This window comes from Oncorhynchus kisutch, unplaced genomic scaffold (assembly GCF_002021735.2).
Source record: "Oncorhynchus kisutch isolate 150728-3 unplaced genomic scaffold, Okis_V2 scaffold993, whole genome shotgun sequence".
NCBI lineage: Eukaryota > Metazoa > Chordata > Actinopteri > Salmoniformes > Salmonidae > Oncorhynchus > Oncorhynchus kisutch.
Genome location: NW_022262938.1, coordinates 73,951 through 100,754, shown reverse-complemented (window position 1 = coordinate 100,754; position 26,804 = coordinate 73,951). Strand labels below are relative to the sequence as shown.

The 26,804-nt window shown below is 44.0% G+C and overlaps 1 protein-coding gene across 1 annotated transcript in view; it reads right to left on the bottom strand.

Moving 5' to 3' along the window:
* Positions 1-228: 228 nt before the first annotated feature.
* Positions 229-26,804, bottom strand: part of LOC116364079 (protein HID1-like) — a 33,582-nt gene continuing 7,006 nt past the window's right edge. Inside the window, exons 4-19 of the mRNA XM_031817329.1 lie at positions 25,454-25,567; positions 22,676-22,782; positions 22,390-22,506; positions 22,000-22,210; positions 19,631-19,687; positions 17,106-17,246; positions 13,635-13,725; positions 12,173-12,324; positions 11,576-11,654; positions 7,276-7,440; positions 6,641-6,877; positions 2,793-2,992; positions 2,596-2,700; positions 1,556-1,647; positions 1,173-1,331; positions 229-967 (exon numbers count right to left, since the gene is read on the bottom strand). Of these exons, the coding sequence (XP_031673189.1) occupies positions 904-967; positions 1,173-1,331; positions 1,556-1,647; positions 2,596-2,700; positions 2,793-2,992; positions 6,641-6,877; positions 7,276-7,440; positions 11,576-11,654; positions 12,173-12,324; positions 13,635-13,725; positions 17,106-17,246; positions 19,631-19,687; positions 22,000-22,210; positions 22,390-22,506; positions 22,676-22,782; positions 25,454-25,567 (2,091 nt within the window). The 3' untranslated portion in view covers positions 229-903. The remainder of the gene's footprint in view (positions 968-1,172; positions 1,332-1,555; positions 1,648-2,595; positions 2,701-2,792; positions 2,993-6,640; positions 6,878-7,275; positions 7,441-11,575; positions 11,655-12,172; positions 12,325-13,634; positions 13,726-17,105; positions 17,247-19,630; positions 19,688-21,999; positions 22,211-22,389; positions 22,507-22,675; positions 22,783-25,453; positions 25,568-26,804) is intronic.

The window sequence follows — 26,804 nt, the reverse complement described above, 5'->3', positions numbered from 1 at the left end:
CCATCACTCTCTCCATACTCTCCATCACTCTCTCCATACTCTCTCCATACTCTCTCCATCACTCTCTCCATCACTCTCTCCATACTCTCTCCATCACTCTCTCCATACTCTCTCCATCACTCTCTCCATACTCTCTCCATCACTCTCTCCATACTCTCTCCATACTCTCTCCATCACTCTCTCCATCACTCTCTCCATACTCTCTACATACTCTCTCCATCACTCTCTCCATACTCTCTCCATACTCTCTCCATCACTCTCTCCATACTCTCCATACTCTCTCCATCACTCTCTCCATCACTCTCTCCATCACTCTCTCCATACTCTGTCCATCAAAGCTGATTTTCACACAGAGCTTTAACATGGAGTCCATGATTAGGAAGGGAGATGGAAAGAGTTTGCTTGCTAACACTAATGTCTCAGTGCTTTGACAGACATTCTGTAGTCTTGAGGTTTCAGGGTGTACTTACACAGTGTAGATAATAGTCCTATCCTCATCCATGTCTAGGGGTTTGAATTACACATTGACCCTTGTGGGTGCCCATTGTTTATGTCTTTGACACTTCTGGTATGGCTTCACATAGATATTTCAATTCTGATATGGGGTCCTGATTTGTAAAAGGGGTGCCCAGCCCCTCTTAGCCCCCCTGTAATTCGAACCCTGTACAACTCAACCTCCTGCTTTTGGAGTAGATGCTAGCTATCCCCCCCTTTCTCAATATTGTCCACATTACGTTTGCACAACTGGGGGAAAGTCAAAGAGAAGGTGTGAGGGGCAAGCATGATGATGATGAGGCAAGTTGAAGGTAGGTGAGGTTCAAGGGAGAGAGTGCCAGTAGGAGGAAGGGGCAGGAACAAGACAGGAAGTAGTCCCATCTTCAGTCAACATCTCTTTCCTGTTATCTACATCTTCTGGATCTCAAAGAGACGTACGTCCGTGTCGTACCAGATGGGCGGGTCCACGTTGCTGTGAAGACAAATAAAGGTTTCAAATGTTAAATACATTGGGAGACTATTTCCTCTTAGATCTAAGAGGAAGAGAGAACGCATTGGAACGTTTGTTGCCAAATGAACACATTCCAGAAGAACGAAGTACACAGATGAAACCCCACATGAATCATGAAAATGAGTGAAATACCATAGGACTACAGCTCCCATCATGCCCTACTCACCGCAGGTAGACCACTCCCCACATGTAGGTGCGGAACCACATGGCCGTGCCGGCGTTGGCCTGGTACTTCCGGATGAGGATGGGATGGGGGACGGGCAGGAGGCCCACCAGGGTACCATGCTGGAGGAACTTCAGGATCTCAGACTCGTCTGTCAAACCTCTGAGAGAGAGGGGAAAATATATTTTTGGCTCCACATACATAAAAACAGATATTTAAATATCATCAGTCATTAAAGTGTTTCTTCCAAAATGGATGGTGTGTGTTGTATGAGGGGGTTGGGAGCAAAGTTAGAAACGATATAATAAAATACCTTCACAGCGTCTACTGACACTTCATAGAAGTAAACCTTTGATGACCAATATGACCAGTGATGTTTGACTTACTTGTCGATACAGATCTTCTCAACCTGTGGGACCAGCACCTGCAGCAGACGCATTATGGTCTGTAGGGGGAGCTTACACTTCCAGGAGAGGACCTGAGGGAGAAGGAAGGGACACGTTACACTCTTACAACAAAAGGTGCTAAGTAGAACCATACTGGGTTCTTCAGTTTGTCCTCATAGGGGAACCATTTTTGGTGCTGGGTAAAACCCTTTGCAGAGGGTTCTATCTAGAATGGATCTGTGGGTTAGAGTGTGGCCATGGCAACACCAGGGTTGTGGGTTAGTGTGGCCATGGCAACACCAGGGTTGTGGGTTTGAGTCCCGCATTCACTGTCTATGTTGACAGTTCTTCTAGTGGCCTTGAATAAAACCGTCTTCTAAATGACAATATTTCATTTTACTATTAAAACTACTCAACCAGACTGGTGTAGAGGACCAGTGAGATTGATACCTACTCACCCAGTCTGGTGTAGAGGACCAGTGAGATTGATACCTACTCACCCAGTCTGGTGTAGAGGACCAGTGAGATTGATACCTACTCAACCAGTCTGGTGTAGAGGACCAGTGAGATTGATACCTACTCACCCAGTCTGGTGTAGAGGACCAGTGAGATTGATACCTACTCACCCAGTCTGGTGTAGGGACCAGTGAGATTGATACCTACTCATCCAGTCTGGTGTAGAGGACCAGTGAGACTGATACCTACTCATCCAGTCTGGTGTAGAGGACCAGTGAGATTGATACCTACTCAACCAGTCTGGTGTAGGGACCAGTGAGATTGATACCTACTCATCCAGTCTGGTGTAGAGGACCAGTGAGATTGATACCTACTCACCCAGTCTGGTGTAGGGACCAGTGAGATTGATACCTACTAACCCAGTCTGGTGTAGGGACCAGTGAGATTGATACCTACTCACCCAGTCTGGTGTAGAGGACCAGTGAGATTGATACCTACTAACCCAGTCTGGTGTAGGGACCAGTGAGATTGATACCTACTAACCCAGTCTGGTGTAGGGACCAGTGAGATTGATACCTACTCACCCAGTCTGGTGTAGGGGCCCAGTGAGACTGAGAGGTACAGGAGATGGTGGATGATGTGCTTGACATGCGCCTTCTCTCCATCTCTGCCTCAGTGTAGAAAACATCCTGAGAACATAGAACACTGATGACTGACACACACACGCACGCACACACACGCACGCACGCACGCACGCACACACACACACACACACACTTACCTCATTGTCCCTTCCAGAAACAGACTCTGTGTCGCTGGCCCCTACAATGGCGCCGTGGACAGCCTGGGGTGTGTGGTCAGCCTGGGTTGTGTGGTCAGCCTGGGGTGTGTGGTGTGGCGCGTGTGAATGCTCCATCTTCAGCACAGAGATCATGGTGCCATCTTCTGACACCTGAGACTTCTCAGTCAGTTTGTCAATGGCTGCAGACAGGGATTGATTTGACTGCACAGTAAAACAATCCACACAGTACAAAGGTGCTCCGAACGTGACAGAGATAGCACAATAAAGACAGAGTTTTATTTCCTTTGTGGTCCTGAAGGGACTGACGCTATATGTCAGTTCATACAAAACTATGACACCCCACTGGATGATAACTGTTGTGTTGAGAGAGTCCATATGGGGGAGGTGCAGTTGTGTACCTGGTATAGAATCCTGGTCGTGTTCAGATAGTAGTTATAGATACAGTAGTTATTGTACCTAGTAGTGTTCAGATAGTAGTTATAGATACAGTAGTTATTGTACCTGGTAGTGTTCAGATAGTAGTTATAGATACAGTAGTTATTGTACCTAGTAGTGTTCCGATAGTAGTTATAGATACAGTAGTTATTGTACCTGGTAGTATTCAGATAGTAGTTATAGATACAGTAGTTATTGTACCTAGTAGTGTTCAGATAGTAGTTATAGATACAGTATTTATTGTACCTAGTAGTGTTCAGATAGTAGTTATAGATAGGTTGTGTATCTGGTATAGAATCCTGGTCGTGTTCAGATAGTAGTTATAGATACAGTAGTTATTGTACCTAGTAGTGTTCCGATAGTAGTTATAGATACAGTAGTTATTGTACCTGGTAGTATTCAGATAGTAGTTATAGATACAGTAGTTATTGTACCTAGTAGTGTTCAGATAGTAGTTATAGATACAGTATTTATTGTACCTAGTAGTGTTCAGATAGTAGTTATAGATAGGTTGTGTATCTGGTATAGAATCCTGGTCGTGTTCAGATAGTAGTTATAGATACAGTAGTTATTGTACCTGGTAGTGTTCAGATAGTAGTTATAGATACAGTAGTTATTACAATTCTCAGTATTTGTCCATAGACCCGAGATACATTTTTGCCATTTTAAAGTTAATTTCCTGCAATTCTACACATTTTGCTATGGAGCTGAGAGAAAATGTTGCAATTTTAAAGCACTTTTCCAGCGACTCTATATATTCTGCCATGGAGCTGAGAGGAAATGTTGGTTACAAAACTAATTTCCAGCGATTCTACATATTCTGCCATGGAGCTGAGAGGAAATGTTGGTTACAAAACTAATTTCCAGCGATTCTACATATTCTGCCATGGAGCTGAGAGGAAATGTTGGTTACAAAACTAATTTCCAGCGATTCTACATATTCTGCCATGGAGCTGAGAGGAAATGTTGGTTACAAAACTAATTTCCAGCGATTCTACATATTCTGCCATGGAGCTGAGAGGAAATGTTGGTTACAAAACTAATTTCCAGCGATTCTACATATTCTGCCACGGAGCTGAGAGGAAATGTTGGTTACAAAACTAATTTCCAGCGATTCTACATATTCTGCCATGGAGCTGAGAGGAAATGTTGGTTACAAAACTAATTTCCAGCGATTCTACATATTCTGCCATGGAGCTGAGAGGAAATGTTGGTTACAAAACTAATTTCCAGCGATTCTACATATTCTGCCATGGAGCTGAGAGGAAATGTTGGTTACAAAACTAATTTCCAGCGATTCTACATATTCTGCCATGGAGCTGAGAGGAAATGTTGGTTACAAAACTAATTTCCAGCGATTCTACATATTCTGCCATGGAGCTGAGAGGAAATGTTGGTTACAAAACTAATTTCCAGCGATTCTACATATTCTTCCATGGAGCTGAGAGGAAATGTTGGTTACAAAACTAATTTCCAGCGATTCTACATATTCTGCCATGGAGCTGGGAGGAAATGTTGGTTACAAAACTAATTTCCAGCGATTCTACATATTCTGCCATGGAGCTGAGAGGAAATGTTGGTTACAAAACTAATTTCCAGCGATTCTACATATTCTGCCATGGAGCTGAGAGGAAATGTTGGTTACAAAACTAATTTCCAGCGATTCTACATATTCTGCCATGGAGCTGAGAGGAAATGTTGGTTACAAAACTAATTTCCAGCGATTCTACATATTCTGCCATGGAGCTGAGAGGAAATGTTGGTTACAAAACTAATTTCCAGCGATTCTACATATTCTGCCATGGAGCTGAGAGGAAATGTTGGTTACAAAACTAATTTCCAGCGATTCTAAATATTCTGCCATGGAGCTGAGAGGAAATGTTGCAGTAAAAAAAAATATGAAAGAAATAAAATAAAATACAACAGAAATATATTGTTTACAGAAGTATTCAGACCCTTCGCTACGAGACTTGGATTTGAGCTCAGCTGTGTATCCTGTTTCCATTGATCATCCTTGAGATGTTTCTACAACTTGATTGGAGTCCACCTGTGTGAAATCCAATTGATTGGACATGATTTGGAAAGGCACACACCTGTCTCTATAAGGTCCCACAATTGACAGTGCATGTCAGAGCAAATATCAAGCCATGAGGTCGAAGGAATTGTCAGTAGAGCTCCAGAGACTGGATTGTGTCGAGGCACAGATCTAGGAAGGGTACCAAAACATTTCTGCAGCATTGAAGGTCCCCAAGAACACCTTGGCCTCCATCATTCTTAAATGGAAGAAGTTAAGAACCACCAAGACTCTTCCTAGAGCTGGCCGCCTAGCCAAACTGACCAATCGGGGGAGAAGGGCCTTGGTCAGGGAGGTGACTAAGAACCCAATGGTCACTCTGACAGAGCTCTAGAGTTCCTCTCTGGAGATGGGAGAAGCTTCCAGAAGGACAACAATCTCTGCAGCAGTACACTAATTAGGCCTTTATGGTAGAGTGGCCAGACGGAAGCCACTCCTCAGTAAACGGCACATGCCAGCCCACTTGGAGTTTGCCAAATGACCACTAAAGACTCTCAGACCATGAGAAACGAGATTCTCTGATCTGATGAAACCAAGATTGAACTAATAGCAAGCTTCACGTCTGGAGGAAACCTGGCACCATCCCTACGTTGAAGTATGGTGGTGCAGCTTCATGCTGTGGGGATGTTTTCCAGTGGCAGGATCTAGGAGACTAGTCAGGATCGAGGCAAAGATGAACGGAGATCCTTGATGAAAACCTGCTCCAGAACACTTAGGACCTCAGACTGGGGTGAAGGTTCACCTTCCAACAGGACAATGACGCTAAGCAGCCAAGACAACGCAGGACTGGCTTTGGGACAAGTCTCTGAATGTCCTTGAGTGGCCCAGCCACAGTCCGGACTTGAACCCGATCTAACATCTTTGGAGAGACATGAATATAGCTGTGCAGCATTGCTCCCCATTCAACCTGATAGAGGCATTGCTTTATCTTGGCCAGGTTGCAGTTGTAAATGAGAACTTGTTCTCAACTGGCCTACCTGGTTAAATAAAGGTGAAATAAAAATAAGAGAGGATCTACAGTGAAGAATGGGAGAAACTCCCCAAATACAGGTGTACCAAGCTTGTAGAGTCATACCCAAGAAGACTCGAGGCTGTAATCGCTGCCAAAGGTGCTTCAACTAAGTACTGAGTTTAAGGGTCTGAATACTTATGTAAATGTAATATCTCATTTCAATTTTTTATAAATTAGCAATTTACAAAAAAAGGATTTAATCAATTTTAGAATAAGGCTGTAACCTAACAAAATGTGGATAAAGTCAAGGGGTCTGAATACTTTCCGAAGGCACTGTATATAAGTTGTTATAGATCGGTGGTGCACCTGGTATAGCGACCAGGCTGGTCTTCAGCGTTCCTGGCTCGGCGGGGACGGCCGGACGGGAACCCTCCATGGACACCGTTTCCTGGGAGCTGGTACGGGAGATGCCGGTGATGGCATCCGGTGACTTTCTCTTCCTCAGCAAGGCCTTCTGGATGGAGGCGGGGTCGGACGGCAGGTTGGCCAACTGATGGAACAAGTTGCGCTTGCGGATAATGGCGTAGACTAGGTTACAGTTTCCTGGAAGATATAAGAGTAAGGGTTTATGAGGGTTACATTGATACGACACAGCAGCACATCAAAGACAGGCAGTGAATAGTCCTTCTACTGACTGAACCCACAGAAAGTAAGAAACATATAAATAGACTAAATACAATTCTCTTTCATATTGTATTTATTTTTCCATGGAACAGTGAGGAATTGAGAGCCTGGAAATCGATTATAGAGGGGCCCAGGTAGGAGAGTGGCAGAGACAGACTCAAACCCCCATCACTAGCCGGTATCTGTGGTCCAGAGTCAGCAGCAATACCAACAGATCAGACTCTGGCAGGACCAAACACAGTCTTATGTTATTCTACGGAGTCAGACATGTAACCTGTTCTGAGAGGAGTAGGCTGGGTAAACACTGGTCCTCTCACCATCAAACTGGTACTGGATGATGTTGTTGAAGGCCTCCAGCAGGAAGAAGACAAGATGGTGGTTCTGGGAGGCGGAGAAGAGGAACCAGTTGGTGGAGAAGGCTTCCAAGAGGTGGAGCAGCTTGTTGGCTGCCACCATTGACAGACTCTTCAGGTAGGGAGACACTGTGGAGGAGAGGGAGGAGGAGTCATTCAGGTAGGGAGACACTGTGGAGGAGAGGGAGGAGAAGTCATTCAGGTAGGGAGACACTGTGGAGGAGAGGGAGGAGAAGTCATTCAGGTAGGGAGACACTGTGGAGGAGAGGGAGGAGAAGTCATTCAGGTAGGGAGACACTGTGGAGGAGAGGGAGGAGAAGTCATTCAGGTAGGGAGACACTGTGGAGGAGAGGGAGGAGAAGTCATTCAGGTATGGAGACACTGTGGAGGAGAGGGAGGAGGAGTCATTCAGGTAGGGAGACACTGTGGAGGAGAGGGAGAAGGAATCATTCAGGTAGGGAGACACTGTGGAGGAGAGTGAGAAGGAATCATTCATGTAGGCAGACACTGTGGAGGAGAGGGAGGAGAAGTCATTCAGATAGGGAGTCACTGGAGGAGAGGGAGGAGAAGTCATTCAGGTAGGGAGACACTGTGGAGGAGAGGGAGGAGAAGTCATTCAGGTAGGGAGACACTGTGGAGGAGAGGGAGAAGGAGTCATTCAGGTAGGGGAGACACTGTTGGGGAGAGGGAGGAGGATTCATTTGTAGAGATACTGTACATTGTGACCACAGATTGAGCCTAATCCTAGCTAGACTAAAAAGCAAGTAACATCTCAATATGCATGTACAGCATCTAAGAATGGCTTAATGAGTACATCTGTTTGGGTGTTTAAGGTGATCTCAGGGACTGTCCCAAAGTAATGTAATATTGAACTGTTCAATACCTCAGAACTTTCTGTGAGGCTGAGGTTACAAAAAGGAGTGTAGATGTTTCCTGTGGACCGGATTGTCTCATGATGACGTGTTGCTGTGCCGATTGTAGCCTACTGTATGTTTTAAATTTTGTAATGCTGTAATGACTACTGCTGTAATGTAATGCTGTAATGACTACTGCTGTAATGTAACGCTGTAATGACTACTGCTGTAATGTAACACTGTAATGTAACGCTGTAATGCTGTAATGACTACTGCTGTAATGTAACGCTGTAATGACTACTGCTGTAATGTAACACTGTAATGTAACGCTGTAATGCTGTAATGACTACTGCTGTAATGTAACGCTGTAATGACTACTGCTGTAATGTAACACTGTAATGTAACGCTGTAATGCTGTAATGACTACTGCTGTAATGACTACTGCTGTAATGACTACTGCTGTAATGTAACACTGTAATGACTACTGCTGTAATGTAACACTGTAATGACTACTGCTGTAATGTAACGCTGTAATGTAACATTGTAATGACTACTGCTGTAATGTAACACTAATGACTACTGCTGTAATGTAACGCTGTAATGACTACTGCTGTAATGTAACACTGTAATGACTACTGCTGTAATGACTACTGCTGTAATGTAATGCTGTAATGACTACTGCTGTAATGTAACGCTGTAATGACTACTGCTGTAATGTAACGCTGTAATGTAACACTGTAATGACTACTGCTGTAATGTAACACTGTAATGACTACTGCTGTAATGTAACACTGTAATGACTACTGCTGTAATGTAACGCTGTAATGACTACTGCTGTAATGACTACTGCTGTAATGTAACACTGTAATGACTACTGCTGTAATGTAACACTGTAATGACTACTGCTGTAATGTAACGCTGTAACGCTGTAATGACTACTGCTGTAATGTAACGCTGTAATGACTACTGCTGTAATGACTACTGCTGTAATGTAATGCTGTAACGCTGTAATGACTACTGCTGTAATGACTACTGCTGTAATGTAACACTGTAATGACTACTGCTGTAATGTAACGCTGTAATGACTACTGCTGTAATGTAACGCTGTAATGTAACGCTGTAATGCTGTAATGACTACTGCTGTAATGTAACACTGTAATGACTACTGCTGTAATGTAACACTGTAATGACTACTGCTGTAATGTAACGCTGTAATGTAACATTGTAATGACTACTGCTGTAATGTAACACTAATGACTACTGCTGTAATGTAACGCTGTAATGACTACTGCTGTAATGTAACACTGTAATGACTACTGCTGTAATGACTACTGCTGTAATGTAATGCTGTAATGACTACTGCTGTAATGTAACGCTGTAATGACTACTGCTGTAATGTAACGCTGTAATGTAACACTGTAATGACTACTGCTGTAATGTAACACTGTAATGACTACTGCTGTAATGTAACACTGTAATGACTACTGCTGTAATGTAACGCTGTAATGACTACTGCTGTAATGACTACTGCTGTAATGTAACACTGTAATGACTACTGCTGTAATGTAACACTGTAATGACTACTGCTGTAATGTAACGCTGTAATGCTGTAATGACTACTGCTGTAATGTAACGCTGTAATGACTACTGCTGTAATGACTACTGCTGTAATGTAATGCTGTAACGCTGTAATGACTACTGCTGTAATGACTACTGCTGTAATGTAACACTGTAATGACTACTGCTGTAATGTAACGCTGTAATGACTACTGCTGTAATGTAACGCTGTAATGACTACTGCTGTAATGTAACGCTGTAATGACTACTGCTGTAATGTAACGCTGTAATGTAACGCTGTAATGCTGTAATGACTACTGCTGTAATGTAACACTGTAATGACTACTGCTGTAATGTAACACTGTAATGACTACTGCTGTAATGTAACACTGTAATGACTACTGCTGTAATGTAACGCTGTAATGTAACACTGTAATGACTACTGCTGTAATGTAACACTGTAATGACTACTGCTGTAATGTAACACTGTAATGACTACTGCTGTAATGTAACGCTGTAACGCTGTAATGACTACTGCTGTAATGACTACTGCTGTAATGTAACGCTGTAATGACTACTGCTGTAATGTAACGCTGTAATGACTACTGCTGTAATGTAACGCTGTAATGACTACTGCTGTAATGTAACGCTGTAATGACTACTGCTGTAATGACTACTGCTGTAATGTAACACTGTAATGACTACTGCTGTAATGTAACACTGTAATGACTACTGCTGTAATGTAACGCTGTAATGACTACTGCTGTAATGTAACGCTGTAATGACTACTGCTGTAATGTAACACTGTAATGACTACTGCTGTAATGACTACTGCTGTAATGTAACGCTGTAATGACTACTGCTGTAATGTAACGCTGTAATGACTACTGCTGTAATGTAACGCTGTAATGACTACTGCTGTAATGACTACTGCTGTAATGTAACGCTGTAATGACTACTGCTGTAATGTAACGCTGTAATGACTACTGCTGTAATGTAACACTGTAATGACTACTGCTGTAATGACTACTGCTGTAATGTAACACTGTAATGACTACTGCTGTAATGACTACTGCTGTAATGTAACACTGTAATGACTACTGCTGTAATGACTACTGCTGTAATGTAACGCTGTAATGACTACCGCTGTAATGTAACACTGTAATGACTACTGCTGTAATGTAACGTTGTAACACTGTAATGACTACTGCTGTAATGTAACGCTGTAATGACTACTGCTGTAATGACTACTGCTGTAATGTAACGTTGTAACGCTGTAATGACTACTGCTGTAATGTAATGCTGTAATGACTACTGCTGTAATGACTACTGCTGTAATGTAATGCTGTAATGACTACTGCTGTAATGTAATGCTGTAATGACTACTGCTGTAATGACTACTGCTGTAATGACTACTTCTGTAATGTAATGCTGTAATGACTAATGCTGTAATGTAATGCTGTAATGACTACTGCTGTAATGTAATGCTGTAATGACTACTGCTGTAATGTAACACTGTAATGACTACTGCTGTAATGTAACACTGTAATGACTACTGCTGTAATGTAACGCTGTAATGACTACTGCTGTAATGTAACGCTGTAATGTAACGCTGTAATGTAACGCTGTAATGACTACTGCTGTAATGTAACATTGTAACACTGTAATGACTACTGCTGTAATGTAACGTTGTAACGCTGTAATGACTACTGCTGCCTTCTTGGCCAGGTCTCTTTTGTAAAATAGACTACGTATCTCAATGGGACTTTCCTGGTCAAATGAAGGTTGAATAAATAAATAAAGAACCATGTGCATATTTGACCAGCAGATGGAGCCAGTGCAGAGATACTCGCCATTCACTACGATGGTGAGCAGGCAGTCAAAAAGAGGCTGTAGACGCTGGTGGCCGCTGGTGATGATCTTGTGGAACACCTGGAGATCACACAGAGGTACAGACATAGAGATAGAATTACTAGAAGGGACAAGGGCAATTTGACTGGAACACTTATGGGTACACTCAATCGCCGTCAAGCCACCCATCAGAGAACATTTATTGACTTGAATGTCTGTTGTAGCAATTATATTTCTATAGGACCTGGATTCAAATAATATTTGTTTCCATTCAAATGCTTTATCTCTGTTTCATTGATCTTGCTTGGCGCAATGGAACCAATGGGAGAGTCCCAATAGAGAGAACCCCGCCCATTTGGCACTTCAGGCTCAATTACAAATATTTGAATGAAATACTATTTGAATCTAAGTGTAATAAAGACACTAAGCTATAACTGGAGAGGCTTTTTAATTAACACACAGAGGCAGATCCCAGAAATGGTAATATTGCCTGCAGAACTAATCCATTTGCTACAGTCACACTGTATCCCACAGAGATATATTCTATTAATTCTATATCTATGCTGTCACCTACTGTAACTTGTATGGCAGAGTCTTACTACTATGAGTAGGTCGGCGTGGGTCCCTGTAAACACTGGGATGTCCATAGGTACGTGGACAGAGTAGGGCTTGTTGAGACGCACGCCAAAGTTCCTCTCTCCACTCAGCAGTAGCAGGATGAAGACACCGATGTGCATGAGACCCACACGGGCTGTAGCAGAAACACACACACACACACACACACACACACACACACACACACACACACATACACACACACACACACACACACACACACACACACACACACACACACACACACACACAGACAGATATATAGTATATTCCAGTCCCTACAGACAGGTATATAGTATATTCCAGTCCCTACAGACAGATATATAGTATATTCCAGTCCCTACAGACAGATATGTAGTATATTCCAGTCCCTACAGACAGGTATATAGTATATTCCAGTCCCTACAGACAGATATGTAGTATATTCCAGTCCCTACAGACAGGTATATAGTATATTCCAGTCCCAACAGACAGATTTATAGTATATTCCAGTCCCTACAGACAGGTATATAGTATATTCCAGTCCCAACAGACAGATATATAGTATATTCCAGTCCCTACAGACAGATATGTAGTATATTCCAGTCCCTACAGACAGATATATAGTATATTCCAGTCCCAACAGACAGATATATAGTATATTCCAGTCCCTACAGACAGATATATAGAATATTCCAGTCCCTACAAACTATACTCACACCCTGCCATCATTCATAGGATAGGTCTATCCGTGTGTGTGTGTGTCTACAGACTGTACTCACACCCTGCCATCATTCATAGGATAGGTCTATCCGTGTGTGTGTGTGTCTACAGACTATACTCACACCCTGCCATCATTCATAGGATAGGTCTATCCGTGTGTGTGTGTGTCTACAGACTATACTCACACCCTGCCATCATTTATAGGATAGGTCTATCCGTGTGTGTGTCTACAGACTATACTCACACCCTGCCATCATTCATAGGATAGGTCTATCCGTGTGTGTGTGTGTCTACAGACTATACTCACACCCTGCCATCATTCATAGGATAGGTCTATCCGTGTGTGTGTGTGTCTACAGACTATACTCACACCCTGCCATCATTCATAGGATAGGTCTATCCGTGTGTGTGTCTACAGACTATACTCACACCCTGCCATCATTCATAGGATAGGTCTATCCGTGTGTGTGTGTGTCTACAGACTATACTCACACCCTGCCATCATTCATAGGATAGGTCTATTCGTGTGTGTGTGTGTGTCTACAGACTATACTCACACCCTGCCATCATTCATAGGATAGGTCTATCCGTGTGTGTGTGTGTCTACAGACTATACTCACACCCTGCCATCATTCATAGGATAGGTCTATCCGTGTGTGTGTGTGTCTACAGACTATACTCACACCCTGCCATCATTCATAGGATAGGTCTATCCGTGTGTGTGTGTCTACAGACTGTACTCACACTGGTCGGCCCGGGCGTCATTAAGGTAGAAGAGGATGGGTACCAAGATGTCCAGAACATCACTGCTCTTCAAAACAAAGAATAGGAACTTCTGTGATGGGCAGAGAGACGGTGGTATGGGTTATTAGAATGTGATGCATGTTTGTTTCTCTGTTGAGGGTAGGCTATTCCTCTATTCTATCTCTGTTGAGGACAGGCTATTCCTCTATTCTATCTCTGTTGAGGGCAGGCTATTCCTCTATTCTATCTCTGTTGAGGGTAGGCTATTCCTCTATTCTATTCCTCTATTCTATCTCTGTTGAGGGTAGGCTATTCCTCTATTCTATTCCTCTATTCTATCTCTGTTGAGGGTAGACTATTCCTCTATTCTATCTCTGTTGAGGGTAGGCTATTCCTCTATTCTATCTCTGTTGAGGGTAGGCTATTCCTTTATTCTATCTCTGTTGAGGGTAGGCTATTCCTCTATTCTATCTCTGTTGAGGGTAGACTATTCCTCTATTCTATCTCTGTTGAGGGTAGGCTATTCCTCTATTCTATCTCTGTTGAGGGTAGACTATTCCTCTATTCTATCTCTGTTGAGGGTAGGCTATTCCTCTATTCTATCTCTGTTGAGGGTAGACTATTCCTCTATTCTATCTCTGTTGAGGGCAGGCTATTCCTCTATTCTATCTCTGTTGAGGGTAGACTATTCCTCTATTCTATCTCTGTTGAGGGCAGGCTATTCCTCTATTCTATCTCTGTTGAGGGTAGACTATTCCTCTATTCTATCTCTGTTGAGGGCAGGCTATTCCTCTATTCTATCTCTGTTGAGGGTAGGCTATTCCTCTATTCTATCTCTGTTGAGGGTAGGCTATTCCTCTATTCTATCTCTGTTGAGGGCAGGCTATTCCTCTATTCTATCTCTTTTGAGGGCAGGCTATTCCTCTATTCTATCTCTGTTGAGGGTAGACTATTCCTCTATTCTATCTCTGTTGAGGGCAGGCTATTCCTATATTCTATCTCTGTTGAGGGTAGACTATTCCTCTATTCTATCTCTGTTGAGGGCAGGCTATTCCTCTATTCTATCTCTGTTGAGGGTAGACTATTCCTCTATTCTATCTCTGTTGAGGGCAGGCTATTCCTCTATTCTATCTCTGTTGAGGGCAGGCTATTCCTCTATTCTATCTCTGTTGAGGGTAGGCTATTCCTCTATTCTATCTCTGTTGAGGGTAGGCTATTCCTCTATTCTATCTCTGTTGAGGGTAGGATATTCCTCTATTCTATCTCTGTTGAGGGTTGGCTATTCCTCTATTCTATCTCTGTTGAGGGTAGGCTATTCCTCTATTCTATCTCTGTTGAGGGTTGGCTATTCCTCTATTCTATCTCTGTTGAGGGCAGGCTATTCCTCTATTCTATCTCTGTTGAGGGTAGGCTATTCCTCTATTCTATCTCTGTTGAGGGCAGGCTATTCCTCTATTCTATTTTGACTCTTTTAATCTTCAATGAAGATTTTGATCATCTCGGCTACTAAATGTAACGTTACTGTCAATATGGTATATTATGTTTGTACTTGTCTTCTACATTTTGTGTATTCACTGATGATGTAAATATGGTATATTATGTATGTACAGTTGAAGTCGGAAGTTTACAAACACCTTAGCCAAATACATTTAAACTCAGTTTTTCACAAGGTCAGTTAGGATCACCACTTTATTTTAAGAATATGAAATGTCAGAATAATGGTAGAGAGAATGATTTATTTCAGTTTTAATTTCTTTCATCACATTCCCAGTGGGTCAGAAGTTTACATACACTCAATTAGTATTTGGCAGCATTGCCTTTAAATTGTTTAACTTGGGTCAAACGTTTTGGGTAGCCTTCCACAAGCTTCCCACAATAAATTGGGTGAATTTTGGCCCATTCCTCCTGACAGAGCTGGTGTAACTGAGTCAGGTTTGTTGGCCTCCTTGCTCGCACACGCTTTTTCAGTTCTGTCTACACATTTTCTATGGGATTGAAGTCAGGGCTTTGTGATGGCCACTCCAATACCTTGACTTTGTTGTCCTTAAGCCATTTTGCCACAACTTTGGGAGTATGCTTGGGGTCATTGTCCATTTGGAAGACCCATTTGCGACCAAGCTTTAACTTCCTGACTGATGTCTTGAGATGTTGCTTCAATATATCCACATAATTTTCCTTCCTCATGAAGCCATCTATTTTGTGAAGTGCACCAGTCCCTCCTGCAGCAAAGCAACCCCACAACATGATGCTGCCACCCCCTTGTTTCACGGTTGGGATGGTTTTCTTCGGCATGCAAGCCTCCCCCTTTTTCCTCCAAACATAATGATGGTCACTAGGGCCAAACAGTTCTATTTTTGTTTTATCAGACCAGAGGACATTTCTCCAAAAAGTATGATCTTTGTCCCCATGTGCAGTTGCAAACCGTGGCTTCTACCTTGCTGAGCGGCCTTTCAGGTTAAGTCGATAGAGGACTCGTTTTACTGTGGATATAGATACTATTGTCCCTGTTTCCTCCAGCATCTTCACAAGGTCCTTTGCTGTTGTTCTGGGATTCATTTGCACATTTCGCACCAAAGTACGTTCATCTCCAGGAGACAGAACGCGTCTCCTTTCTGAGCGGTATGACGGCTTCGTGGTTCCATGGTGTTTATACTTGTGTACTATTGTTTGTACAGACGAACGTGGTACCTTCAGGAATTTGGAACTTGCTCCCAAGGATGAACCAGACTTGTGGAGGTCTACAATTTTTTTCTGAGGTCTTGGCTGATTTCTTTTGATTTTCCCATGATGCCAAGGAAAGAGGCACTGAATTTGAAGGTAGGCCTTGAAATACATCCACAGGTACACCTCCAGTTGACTCAAATGATGTCAATTTGCCTATCAGAAGCTTCTAAAGCCATGACATAATTTTCTGGAATTTTCCAAGCTGTTTAAAGGCACAGTCAACTTAGTGTATGTAAACTTCTGACCCACTGGAATTGTGATACAGTGAATTATAAGTGAAATAATCTGTCTGTAAACAATTGTTGGAAAAATTACTTGTGTCATGCACAAAGTAGATGTCCTAACCGACTTGCCAAAACTATAGTTTGTCAACAAGACATTTGTGGAGTGGTTTAAAAACAAGTTTTAATGACTCCAACCTAAGTGTATGTCAAATTCCGACTTCAACCGTACCTGTCTTCTACCTGTTGTGTATTCACTGATGATGATGATGATGTCAGAAGGTGCATCTAGCACCTAAATGTTTTTTTTCTTCTCAAATTTAATGTGGCTCAATCGAATACAGTCCACACAATAACAACCTGTATGGTTTCCTACCAGCCTGGTCCTAGATCTGTTTGTGCTGTATAGCTTAGCACTCCTACAATATGGTAAGGAATAACACAGATCTGGGATCAGGCTAGTCTCCTACCTTATTATAATATATAATATGATAGTAATGTACAATAATAATATATTATAAATGACCTTATTGAAGTCACAGAGCTTCCAGAAGAGCACCAGCAGCTCCTGGTGGAACTGGATCTTCTTGGTGGAGTTGGGCAGGTAGGTCTGCATCAGTGGGTTTACCAACAGGCGAGCCAGTCCCTTCAACACAAAGTCATAGTCCTGGAGAGGGGGTGACACAAGCAGGCTTTGAGGTTCACATCTTCTTTTTGAGAGCTTTAGACCAACGTCTGTTCACATAGCAAAGCTGCACTTGTGATGTACCATTAGAGGAGAAAGCGTGTAAACATGATAGAAGAGAGAACTACAAAGAAGGGAGAACTACAAAGAAGAGAGAACTACAAAGAAGAGAGAACTACAAAGAAGAGAGAACTACAAAGAAGAGAGAACTACAAAGAAGAGAGAACTACAAAGAGAGAACTACGAAGAAGGGAGAACTACAAAGAAGAGAGAACTACAAAGAAGAGAGAACTACAAAGAAGAGAGAACTACAAAGAGAGAACTACAAAGAAGGGAGAACTACAAAGAAGAGAGAACTACAAAGAGAGAACTACAAAGAAGAGAGAACTACAAAGTAATAGTCCTACTGGGGGGGTCACATGACCTTTAGACTAGGGTGAGACCTTCAGACTAGAGTCAGACCTTCAGACTAGGGTCAGACCTTTAGACTAAGGTCAAACCTTTAGACTAGGGTCAGAGCTTTAGACTAGGGTCAGACCTTCAGACTAGGGTCAGACCTTTAGACTAGGGTCAGACCTTTAGACTAGGGTCAGACCTTCAGACTAGGGTCAGACCTTTAGACTAGGGTCAGACCTTTAGACTAGGGTCAGACCTTTAGACTAGGGTCAGACCTTTAGACTAGGGTCAGACCTTTAGACTAGGGTCAGACCTTTAGACTAGGGTCAGACCTTCAGACTAGGGTCAGACCTTTAGACTAGGGTCAGACCTTTAGACTAGGGTCAGACCTTTAGACTAGGGTCAGACCTTTAGACTAGGGTCAGACCTTTAGACTAGGGTCAGACCTTTAGACTAGGGTCAGACCTTCAGACTAGGGTCAGACCTTTAGACTAGGGTCAGACCTTTAGACTAGGGTCAGACCTTTAGACTAGGGTCAGACCTTTAGACTAGGGTCAGACCTTTAGACTAGGGTCTTTTGACACGGCTGCACTTGCAATGTAGCCTGGTTAAATGAGACTGAACATTCCTCACAACTAAAACAGTGTAGCATTCAGTCTACATGTAATGCACCATTTAAATGAGGATGTCTAGGACCAATAGGCTCCTTAACAGCTTCTACCTCCAAGATATAAGACTGCTGAACAACCTCCAAGATATAAGACTGCTGAACAACCTCCAAGCTATAAAACTGCTGAACAACCTCCAAGATATAAGACTGCTGAACAACCTCCAAGCTATAAAACTGCTGAACAACCTCCAAGATATGACTGCTGAACAACCTCCAAGCTATAAAACTGCTGAACAACCTCCAAGATATAAGACTGCTGAACAACCTCCAAGCTATAAGACTGCTGAACAACCTCCAAGATATAAAACTGCTGAACAACCTCCAAGCTATAAGACTGCTGAACAACCTCCAAGCTATAAGACTGCTGAACAACCTCCAAGCTATAAGACTGCTGAACAACCTCCAAGATATAAGACTGCTGAACAACCTCCAAGATATAAAACTGCTGAACAACCTCCAAGCTATAAGACTGCTGAACAACCTCCAAGATATAAGACTGCTGAACAACCTCCAAGCTATAAGACTGCTGAACAACCTCCAAGATATAAAACTGCTGAACAACCTCCAAGCTATAAGACTGCTGAACAACCTCCAAGATATAAGACTGCTGAACAACCTCCAAGCTATAAGACTGCTGAACAACCTCCAAGATATAAGACTGCTGAACAACCTCCAAGCTATAAGACTGCTGAACAACCTCCAAGCTATAAAACTGCTGAACAACCTCCAAGCTATAAAACTGCTGAACAACCTCCAAGCTATAAAACTGCTGAACAACCTCCATGCTATAAAACTGCTGAACAACCTCCAAGATATAAAACTGCTGAACAACCTCCAAGCTATAAAACTGCTGAACAACCTCCAAGATATAAGACTGCTGAACAACCTCCAAGCTATAAAACTGCTGAACAACCTCCAAGCTATAAAACTGCTGAACAACCTCCAAGCTATAAAACTGCTGAACAACCTCCAAGCTATAAAACTGCTGAACAACCTCCAAGCTATAAAACTGCTGAACAACCTCCAAGCTATAAAACTGCTGAACAATTCATCAAATGGCCACCCGGACTACAGTCATTTTATGGTAGCCATTTAATTGTGTTACATTTTTTACTTTAGTTTATTTACTAAATATTTTCCTAAATCTATTTCTTGAACTGCATTGTTGGTTAAGGGCTTGTAAGTAAGCATTTCACTGTAAGATCTACACCTGTTGTAGTCGGTGCATGTGACAAATACAATTTGATTTGATTTGCTTTGAAATGTGTGAAAAATATGACAAGAAGAAAAATGACTGTACCTCTTCCCTGTGAATTCTTGAAAGGTAGTTTACAAACAGGTTGTCAGGGCCCACAGACTGCAGAGAGACAGAGAGAAAAATTATGTAACAGCAACAACTGAGGGCCATGACAGGCCCCTGGTCTCTACAGGTGAATGTTAACACAATGTATCATGACAGGCCCCTGGTCTCTGAAGGTGAATGTTAACACAATGTATCATGACAGGCCCCTGGTCTCTACAGGTGAATGTTAACACCATGTCAATGTATCATGACAGGCCCCAGGTCTCTGAAGGTGAATGTTAACACAATGTATCATGACAGGCCCCTGGTCTCTGCAGGTGAATGTTAACACAGTGTATCATGACAGGCCCCTGGTCTCTACAGGTGAATGTTAACACACTGTATCATGACAGGCCCCTGGTCTCTACAGGTGAATGTTAACACAATGTATCATGACAGGCCCCTGGTTTCTGAAGGTGAATGTTAACACAATATATCATGACAGGCCCCTGGTCTCTGCAGGTGAATGTTAACACAATATATCATGACAGGCCCCTGGTCTCTGCAGGTGAATGTTAACACAATGTATCATGACAGACCCCTGGTCTCTGAAGGTGAATGTTAACACAATGTATCATGACAGACCCCTGGTCTCTACAGGTGAATGTTAACACAGTGTATCATGACAGGCCCCTGGTCTCTACAGGTGAATGTTAACACACTGTATCATGACAGGCCCCTGGTCTCTACAGGTGAATGTTAACACAATGTATCATGACAGACCCCTGGTCTCTGAAGGTGAATGTTAACACAATATATCATGACAGGCCCCTGGTTTCTGCAGGTGAATGTTAACACAATGTATCATGACAGGCCCCTGGTCTCTGCAGGTGAATGTTAACACAATGTATCATGACAGGCCCCTGGTCTCTGAAGGTGAATGTTAACACAATGTATCATGACAGGCCCCTGGTCTCTACAGGTGAATGTTAACACCATGTCAATGTATCATGACAGGCCCCAGGTCTCTGAAGGTGAATGTTAACACAATGTATCATGACAGGCCCCTGGTCTCTGCAGGTGAATGTTAACACAGTGTATCATGACAGGCCCCTGGTCTCTACAGGTGAATGTTAACACACTGTATCATGACAGGCCCCTGGTCTCTACAGGTGAATGTTAACACAATGTATCATGACAGGCCCCTGGTTTCTGAAGGTGAATGTTAACACAATATATCATGACAGGCCCCTGGTCTCTGCAGGTGAATGTTAACACAATATATCATGACAGGCCCCTGGTCTCTGCAGGTGAATGTTAACACAATGTATCATGACAGACCCCTGGTCTCTGAAGGTGAATGTTAACACAATGTATCATGACAGACCCCTGGTCTCTACAGGTGAATGTTAACACAGTGTATCATGACAGGCCCCTGGTCTCTACAGGTGAATGTTAACACACTGTATCATGACAGGCCCCTGGTCTCTACAGGTGAATGTTAACACAATGTATCATGACAGACCCCTGGTCTCTGAAGGTGAATGTTAACACAATATATCATGACAGGCCCCTGGTTTCTGAAGGTGAATGTTAACACAATATATCATGACAGGCCCCTGGTCTCTGCAGGTGAATGTTAACACAATATATCATGACAGGCCCCTGGTCTCTGCAGGTGAATGTTAACACAATGTATCATGACAGACCCCTGGTCTCTGAAGGTGAATGTTAACACAATGTATCATGACAGACCCCTGGTCTCTACAGGTGAATGTTAACACAATGTATCATGACAGGCCCCTGGTCTCTGAAGGTGAATGTTAACACAATGTATCATGACAGGCCCCTGGTCTCTGAAGGTGAATGTTAACACAATGTATCATGACAGACCCCTGGTCTCTGAAGGTGAATGTTAACACAATGTATCATGACAGACCCCTGGTCTCTACAGGTGAATGTTAACACAATGTATCATGACAGGCCCCTGGTCTCTGAAGGTGAATGTTAACACAATGTATCATGACAGGCCCCTGGTCTCTGAAGGTGAATGTTAACACAATGTATCATGACAGGCCCCTGGTCTCTGAAGGTGAATGTTAACACAATGTATCATGACAGACCCCTGGTCTCTGAAGGTGAATGTTAACACAATGTATCATGACAGACCCCTGGTCTCTGAAGGTGAATGTTAACACAATGTATCATGACAGGCCCCTGGTCTCTGTATGTTGTATGTTGTTGTATTAATTCAATGTATGTTGAATTAAATGTGAGAGACACACAGACAGAGAGACACACACACACACAGACAGAGAGACACACACACACAGACAGAGACACACACAGCATCACTCTCCCCCTGTACAGAAGGGTCCAGGCCTTACATCCTGGTCCTCCATGCTGGAGGGAGAGGGGGCTCGGTGGGCCAGCCCTCCTCCATCATGCTCCAGGGTGACGATGAGGATCTGCACGGCCTGCTCCACCAGCTGCTCCCGGTAGTCGGAGAAGAGCAGGTGATTGTAAGGGATGCCATAGCCCACCGGGTCATAGGCACACACCACGTTTACCAGGGAGGTGAAGAGAGGCAGGGCATGCCTGAGGTAGGTGGACGGAGGGAAATAATCACTTGTGTCAGTTATTGTTAGGGGGAAATTATGTGGTGTGTGTGTGTGTGTGTGTGTTTGTGTGTGTGTGTGTGTGTGTGTGTGTGTGTGTGTGTGTGTGTGTGTGTGTGTGTGTGTGTGTGTGTGTGTGTGTGTGTGTGTGCACCTCACCTGTTTTCTGTGGAGCAGAAGAAGCTGACCCAGGGGTTGAGGATGGTGTTGTCTGAGGAGGGAGGGAGGTACATGGCCTCAGAGAAACAGGTTAACAGCAGTCTCAGCAGCTCCGTCCTGAGTGGTGAAAATCATACATAGAGAGAGGTTCACTGTGGGGGGGGGGAGAGTGGGGGTAGAGAGAGAGAGAGAGAGAGAGGGGATAGAGAGAGAGAGGATAGAGAGAGAGAGAGAGAGAGGGGATAGAAAGAGGATCATCAGAACTGTGATCATCACTGTGACTCACCTGTTGAGGTCGTGGATGTAGTTGAGTGGGGGGGACTGGGCAAACCCCACCCCTGCCTCCCAGATATACTCACAGCTGTCTATGGTCTGCATGTCCTCCACAGAGTCCTGTAGGATGGTGACATCATCATGGGACCATCAATCCCAATAACTACTGAGAGAGAGCTACTACTGCTCCGTACACCATCACATCACTGTTCAGTCATCTAAAGCAATGAATACATCATATGAAGCTAACAACGAGTCAGTGCACAATTTCACAGAGAGACCTAAGGTGGTATGGTGCCGTGTGGTTCAGTTGGTAGAGCATGGTGCCGTGTGGTTCAGTTGGTAGGGCATGGTGCCATGTGGTTCAGTTGTTAGAGCATGGTGCTGTGTGGTTCAGTTGGTAGAGCATGGTGCCATGTGGTTCAGTTGGTAGAGCATGGTGCCGTGTGGTTCAGTTGGTAGAGCATGGTGCCGTGTGGTTCAGTTGGTAGAGCATTGGTGCCATGTGATTCAGTTGGTAGAGCATGGTGCCGTGTGGTTCAGTTGGTAGAGCATGGTGCCATGTGGTTCAGTTGGTAGAGCACGGTGCCATGTGATTCAGTTGGTAGTGTAATGAAGTGCTATTTCCTATGCAAATGACCAGCTTACTGCTATTGCATTGCTATAACTGTGACAACACATAGCAACGTATTTTCACAGTAAAACATGGTAGGGCCATACAGGATATCTCTCACACACACACTCACTGTAAAGACACACAGACTTGCCAAGACAGGAACGCACACACTCACACACACGCAGCCCCTCCCCTTCTGGATGGGCTCCAAAGACAAAGAACTCTGTCGAGAACCAATGGGATACTGACACCAGGCTGGAGGAGACTGTCTATCATCTGCAAACAACCTACCAGAAAGCCAGGACTACCAGAATCTACCTACGTCATTTCCATGTATAAAATGAACTGTACGATTGTGACCGGCCTCTTTCTTTTTTCCAATGGTTCGCATGAGAACTTGACGAAAAGGAGCCGTGCATGTAATTGCCAGATATCATCACTCTTGAATAAACGGCCTTTACTATACCGTATCCGCCTTGTCCAGCGTCTCGACTTGGTCTCGTTTCTCATATACCTATTCATCAACAGTAGAGCACGGTGCTGTGTGGTTCAGTTGGTAGAGCACGGTGCTGTGTGGTTCAGTTGGTAGAGCACGGTGCTGTGTGGCTAAGTTGGTAGAGCACGGTGCTGTGTGGTTCAGTTGGTAGAGCACGGTGCTGTGTGACTCAGTTGGTAGAGCAAGGTGCCTTGTGGCTCAGTTGGTAGAGCACAGTGCTGTGTGGCTAAGTTGGTAGAGCACGGTGCTGTGTGGTTCAGTTGGTAGAGCACGGTGCTGTGTGGCTAAGTTGGTAGAGCATGGTGCTGTGTGGCTCAGTTGGTAGAGCACGGTGCTGTGTGGCTAAGTTGGTAGAGCATGGTGCTGTGTGGTTCAGTTGGTAGAGCAAGGTGCCTTGTGGCTCAGTTGGTAGAGCACGGTGCTGTGTGGTTCAGTTGGTAGAGCAAGGTGCCTTGTGGCTCAGTTGGTAGAGCACGGTGCTGTGTGACTCAGTTGACTCAGTTGCCACCCACCTCCTCCAGGACTGCTTTGCAGAAGAAATGCCAGGCAGTGTAGAGATGCAAGAAATTGAACTTCAGTGAGTTCGCCCCATTAGTTTGCACAATATAGATCAGCGATTTTTCTGTGATGGAATCAACATTATATCAGCCCATTTTCAATGCAACAAACCGATACAAATCTAACTTTGCAAGATTGAGTATGTGATTTTATTGTAGGCAGAGCCTGAGCGCAACGGAGAGTAGAATTCTATTGGCAGCCCACGAGCGGTCTTTCAACCACCCGCGAGCGAATGCGCTTTTCAGATCAGTTCAGATCAGAGCCGCGCTTGTGTGCACGTTTCTTTATATTCTTTCATTCATTTTATTTCGTAAAGTGGTTATTTGCAATTTACAGTCCCCTTGGCGCATGGTGTTACAGACAAAACAAATGATAAATGAATGTTAAGCCCTTCATAATGTAAAAACGTTTTTAAAAGTTTCATGCAATGTAGGTCTGTATTGAACACCACCTACAGGCTACTGTATCATAGAAATCAAAAGCTATGGGATTTGCTCCATTAAAACTGTAAGGGTACAGCCTATTGGCTACCGTCTAAAACTGTAAGGGTACAGCCTATTGGCTACCGTCTAAAACTGTAAGGGTACAGCCTATTGGCTACCGTCTAAAACTGTAAGGGTACAGCCTATTGGCTACCGTCTAAAACGGTAAGGGTACAGCCTATTGGCTACCGTCTAAAACTGTAAGGGTACAGCCTATTGGCTACCGTCTAAAACTGTAAGGGTACAGCCTATTGGCTACCGTCTACAACTGTAAGGGCACAGCCTATTGGTTACTGTCTAAAACTGTAAGGGTACAGGCTTAATGTTCACTGTAAACGCGCGCGGGAAGTTGCACAAAATTCTCCCAAGGTTCAAGTTTTCGCTCACAAGACAAACATTTTTCTCAGTGCCCCACTTCAAGACCTCTTAACTGAGGAATGTGGTTGTTTTTTATCATTGTGTTTTGTGTTTTTGCATTTTCTTGGTGTATTTCCTATGCTGCTGTGATTGGGTAATTGTTGTGTAATTGTTAAGTTGCAGGGCTCCCTTGCAAAAGAGACCTTGGTCTCAATGGGACTCCCTGCTAAAATAAAGGTTCAATCAAAATGAATAAGCACTGGATCCGATGAGAGTACTCACAGGTCCTCTCCGGTGGCTGTTCACAGTGAAGTCAGGACAGAAGAGCAGGTCGGCCATGGCCAGGAGCAGAGACTCAGCCAGTGGACGAGCTCCATCATCATCCATCTCATCTGTCTTTGAAGGGGGACAGGGGACAGGAGGATGGAGTGGACAGGAGGATGGGGGACAGGAGGATGGGGGACAGGAGGATGGGGGACAGGAGGATGGGGGACAGGAGGATGGAGTGGACAGGAGGATGGGGTGGATAAGAGGATGGAGGGGACAGGAGGATGGGGGACAGGAGGATGGAGTGGACAGGAGGATGGGGTGGATAAGAGGATGGAGGAGACAGGAGGATGGGGGACAGGAGGATGGAGTGGACAGGAGGATGGGGTGGACAGGAGAATGGAGGGGACAGGAGGATGGAGTGGACAGGAGGATGGGGGCACAGGAGGATGGAGTGGACAGGAGGATGGGAGGGACAGGAGGATGGAGTGGACAGGAGGATGGAGTGGACAGGAGGATGGAGTGGACAGGAGGATGGAGTGGACAGGAGGATGGGGAGGACAGGAGGATGGAGTGGACAGGAGGATAGAGTGGACAGGAGGATTGAGTGGACAGGAGGATGGAGTGGACAGGAGGATGGAGGGGACAGGAGGATGGGGGGCAGGAGGATGGGAGGGACAGGAGGATGAGAGGGTGGGGGCAGGAGGATGGGAGCGTGGGGGACGGGAGCGTGGGGGACAGGAGGATGGGAGGGACAGGAGGATGAGAGGGTGGGAGGCAGGAGGATGAGGGGACAGGAGGATGAGAGGGTGGGGGGCAGGAGGATGAGGGGACAGGAGGATGAGAGGGTGGGGGGCAGGAGGATGAGGGGACAGGAGGATGAGAGGGTGGGGGGCAGGAGGATGAGGGGACAACATTAAACCCCTCTACACTTTGTTACCCTGTAACAGCACTGACAATGACTTCCATTTTCATGTTATTTTCATTCTGATGAAAAGTAAACCCAGAAACTTCTGAATTAATTGTTTGCCAAATCATCCTGACATTTCTGAATGTCTAATGAGGAACTAGAGTTCTACTGAACTTTTAGAAGTCTAGTTCCTCTTATCTTACCATGTAGGAAGAAACAAATGTAATCAGGAGAGGTAGAATATGCACCTGGGAGATGTGTTTTTCTCTCATCATCATGATGTATTTCTGTGTTGTGTTCCTTAGGCAGCTGATGGAGGAACTGCCAGGGACTACCTACACTTGTCCAATAAGAAAACGCTGTGTGCTCAAATGAACACAACCATGGTGTACTGTGGGTGAAACATACCATCTACTGGAATGAGGAAACTAATTAGTCAGATGAATGAAGTATTTC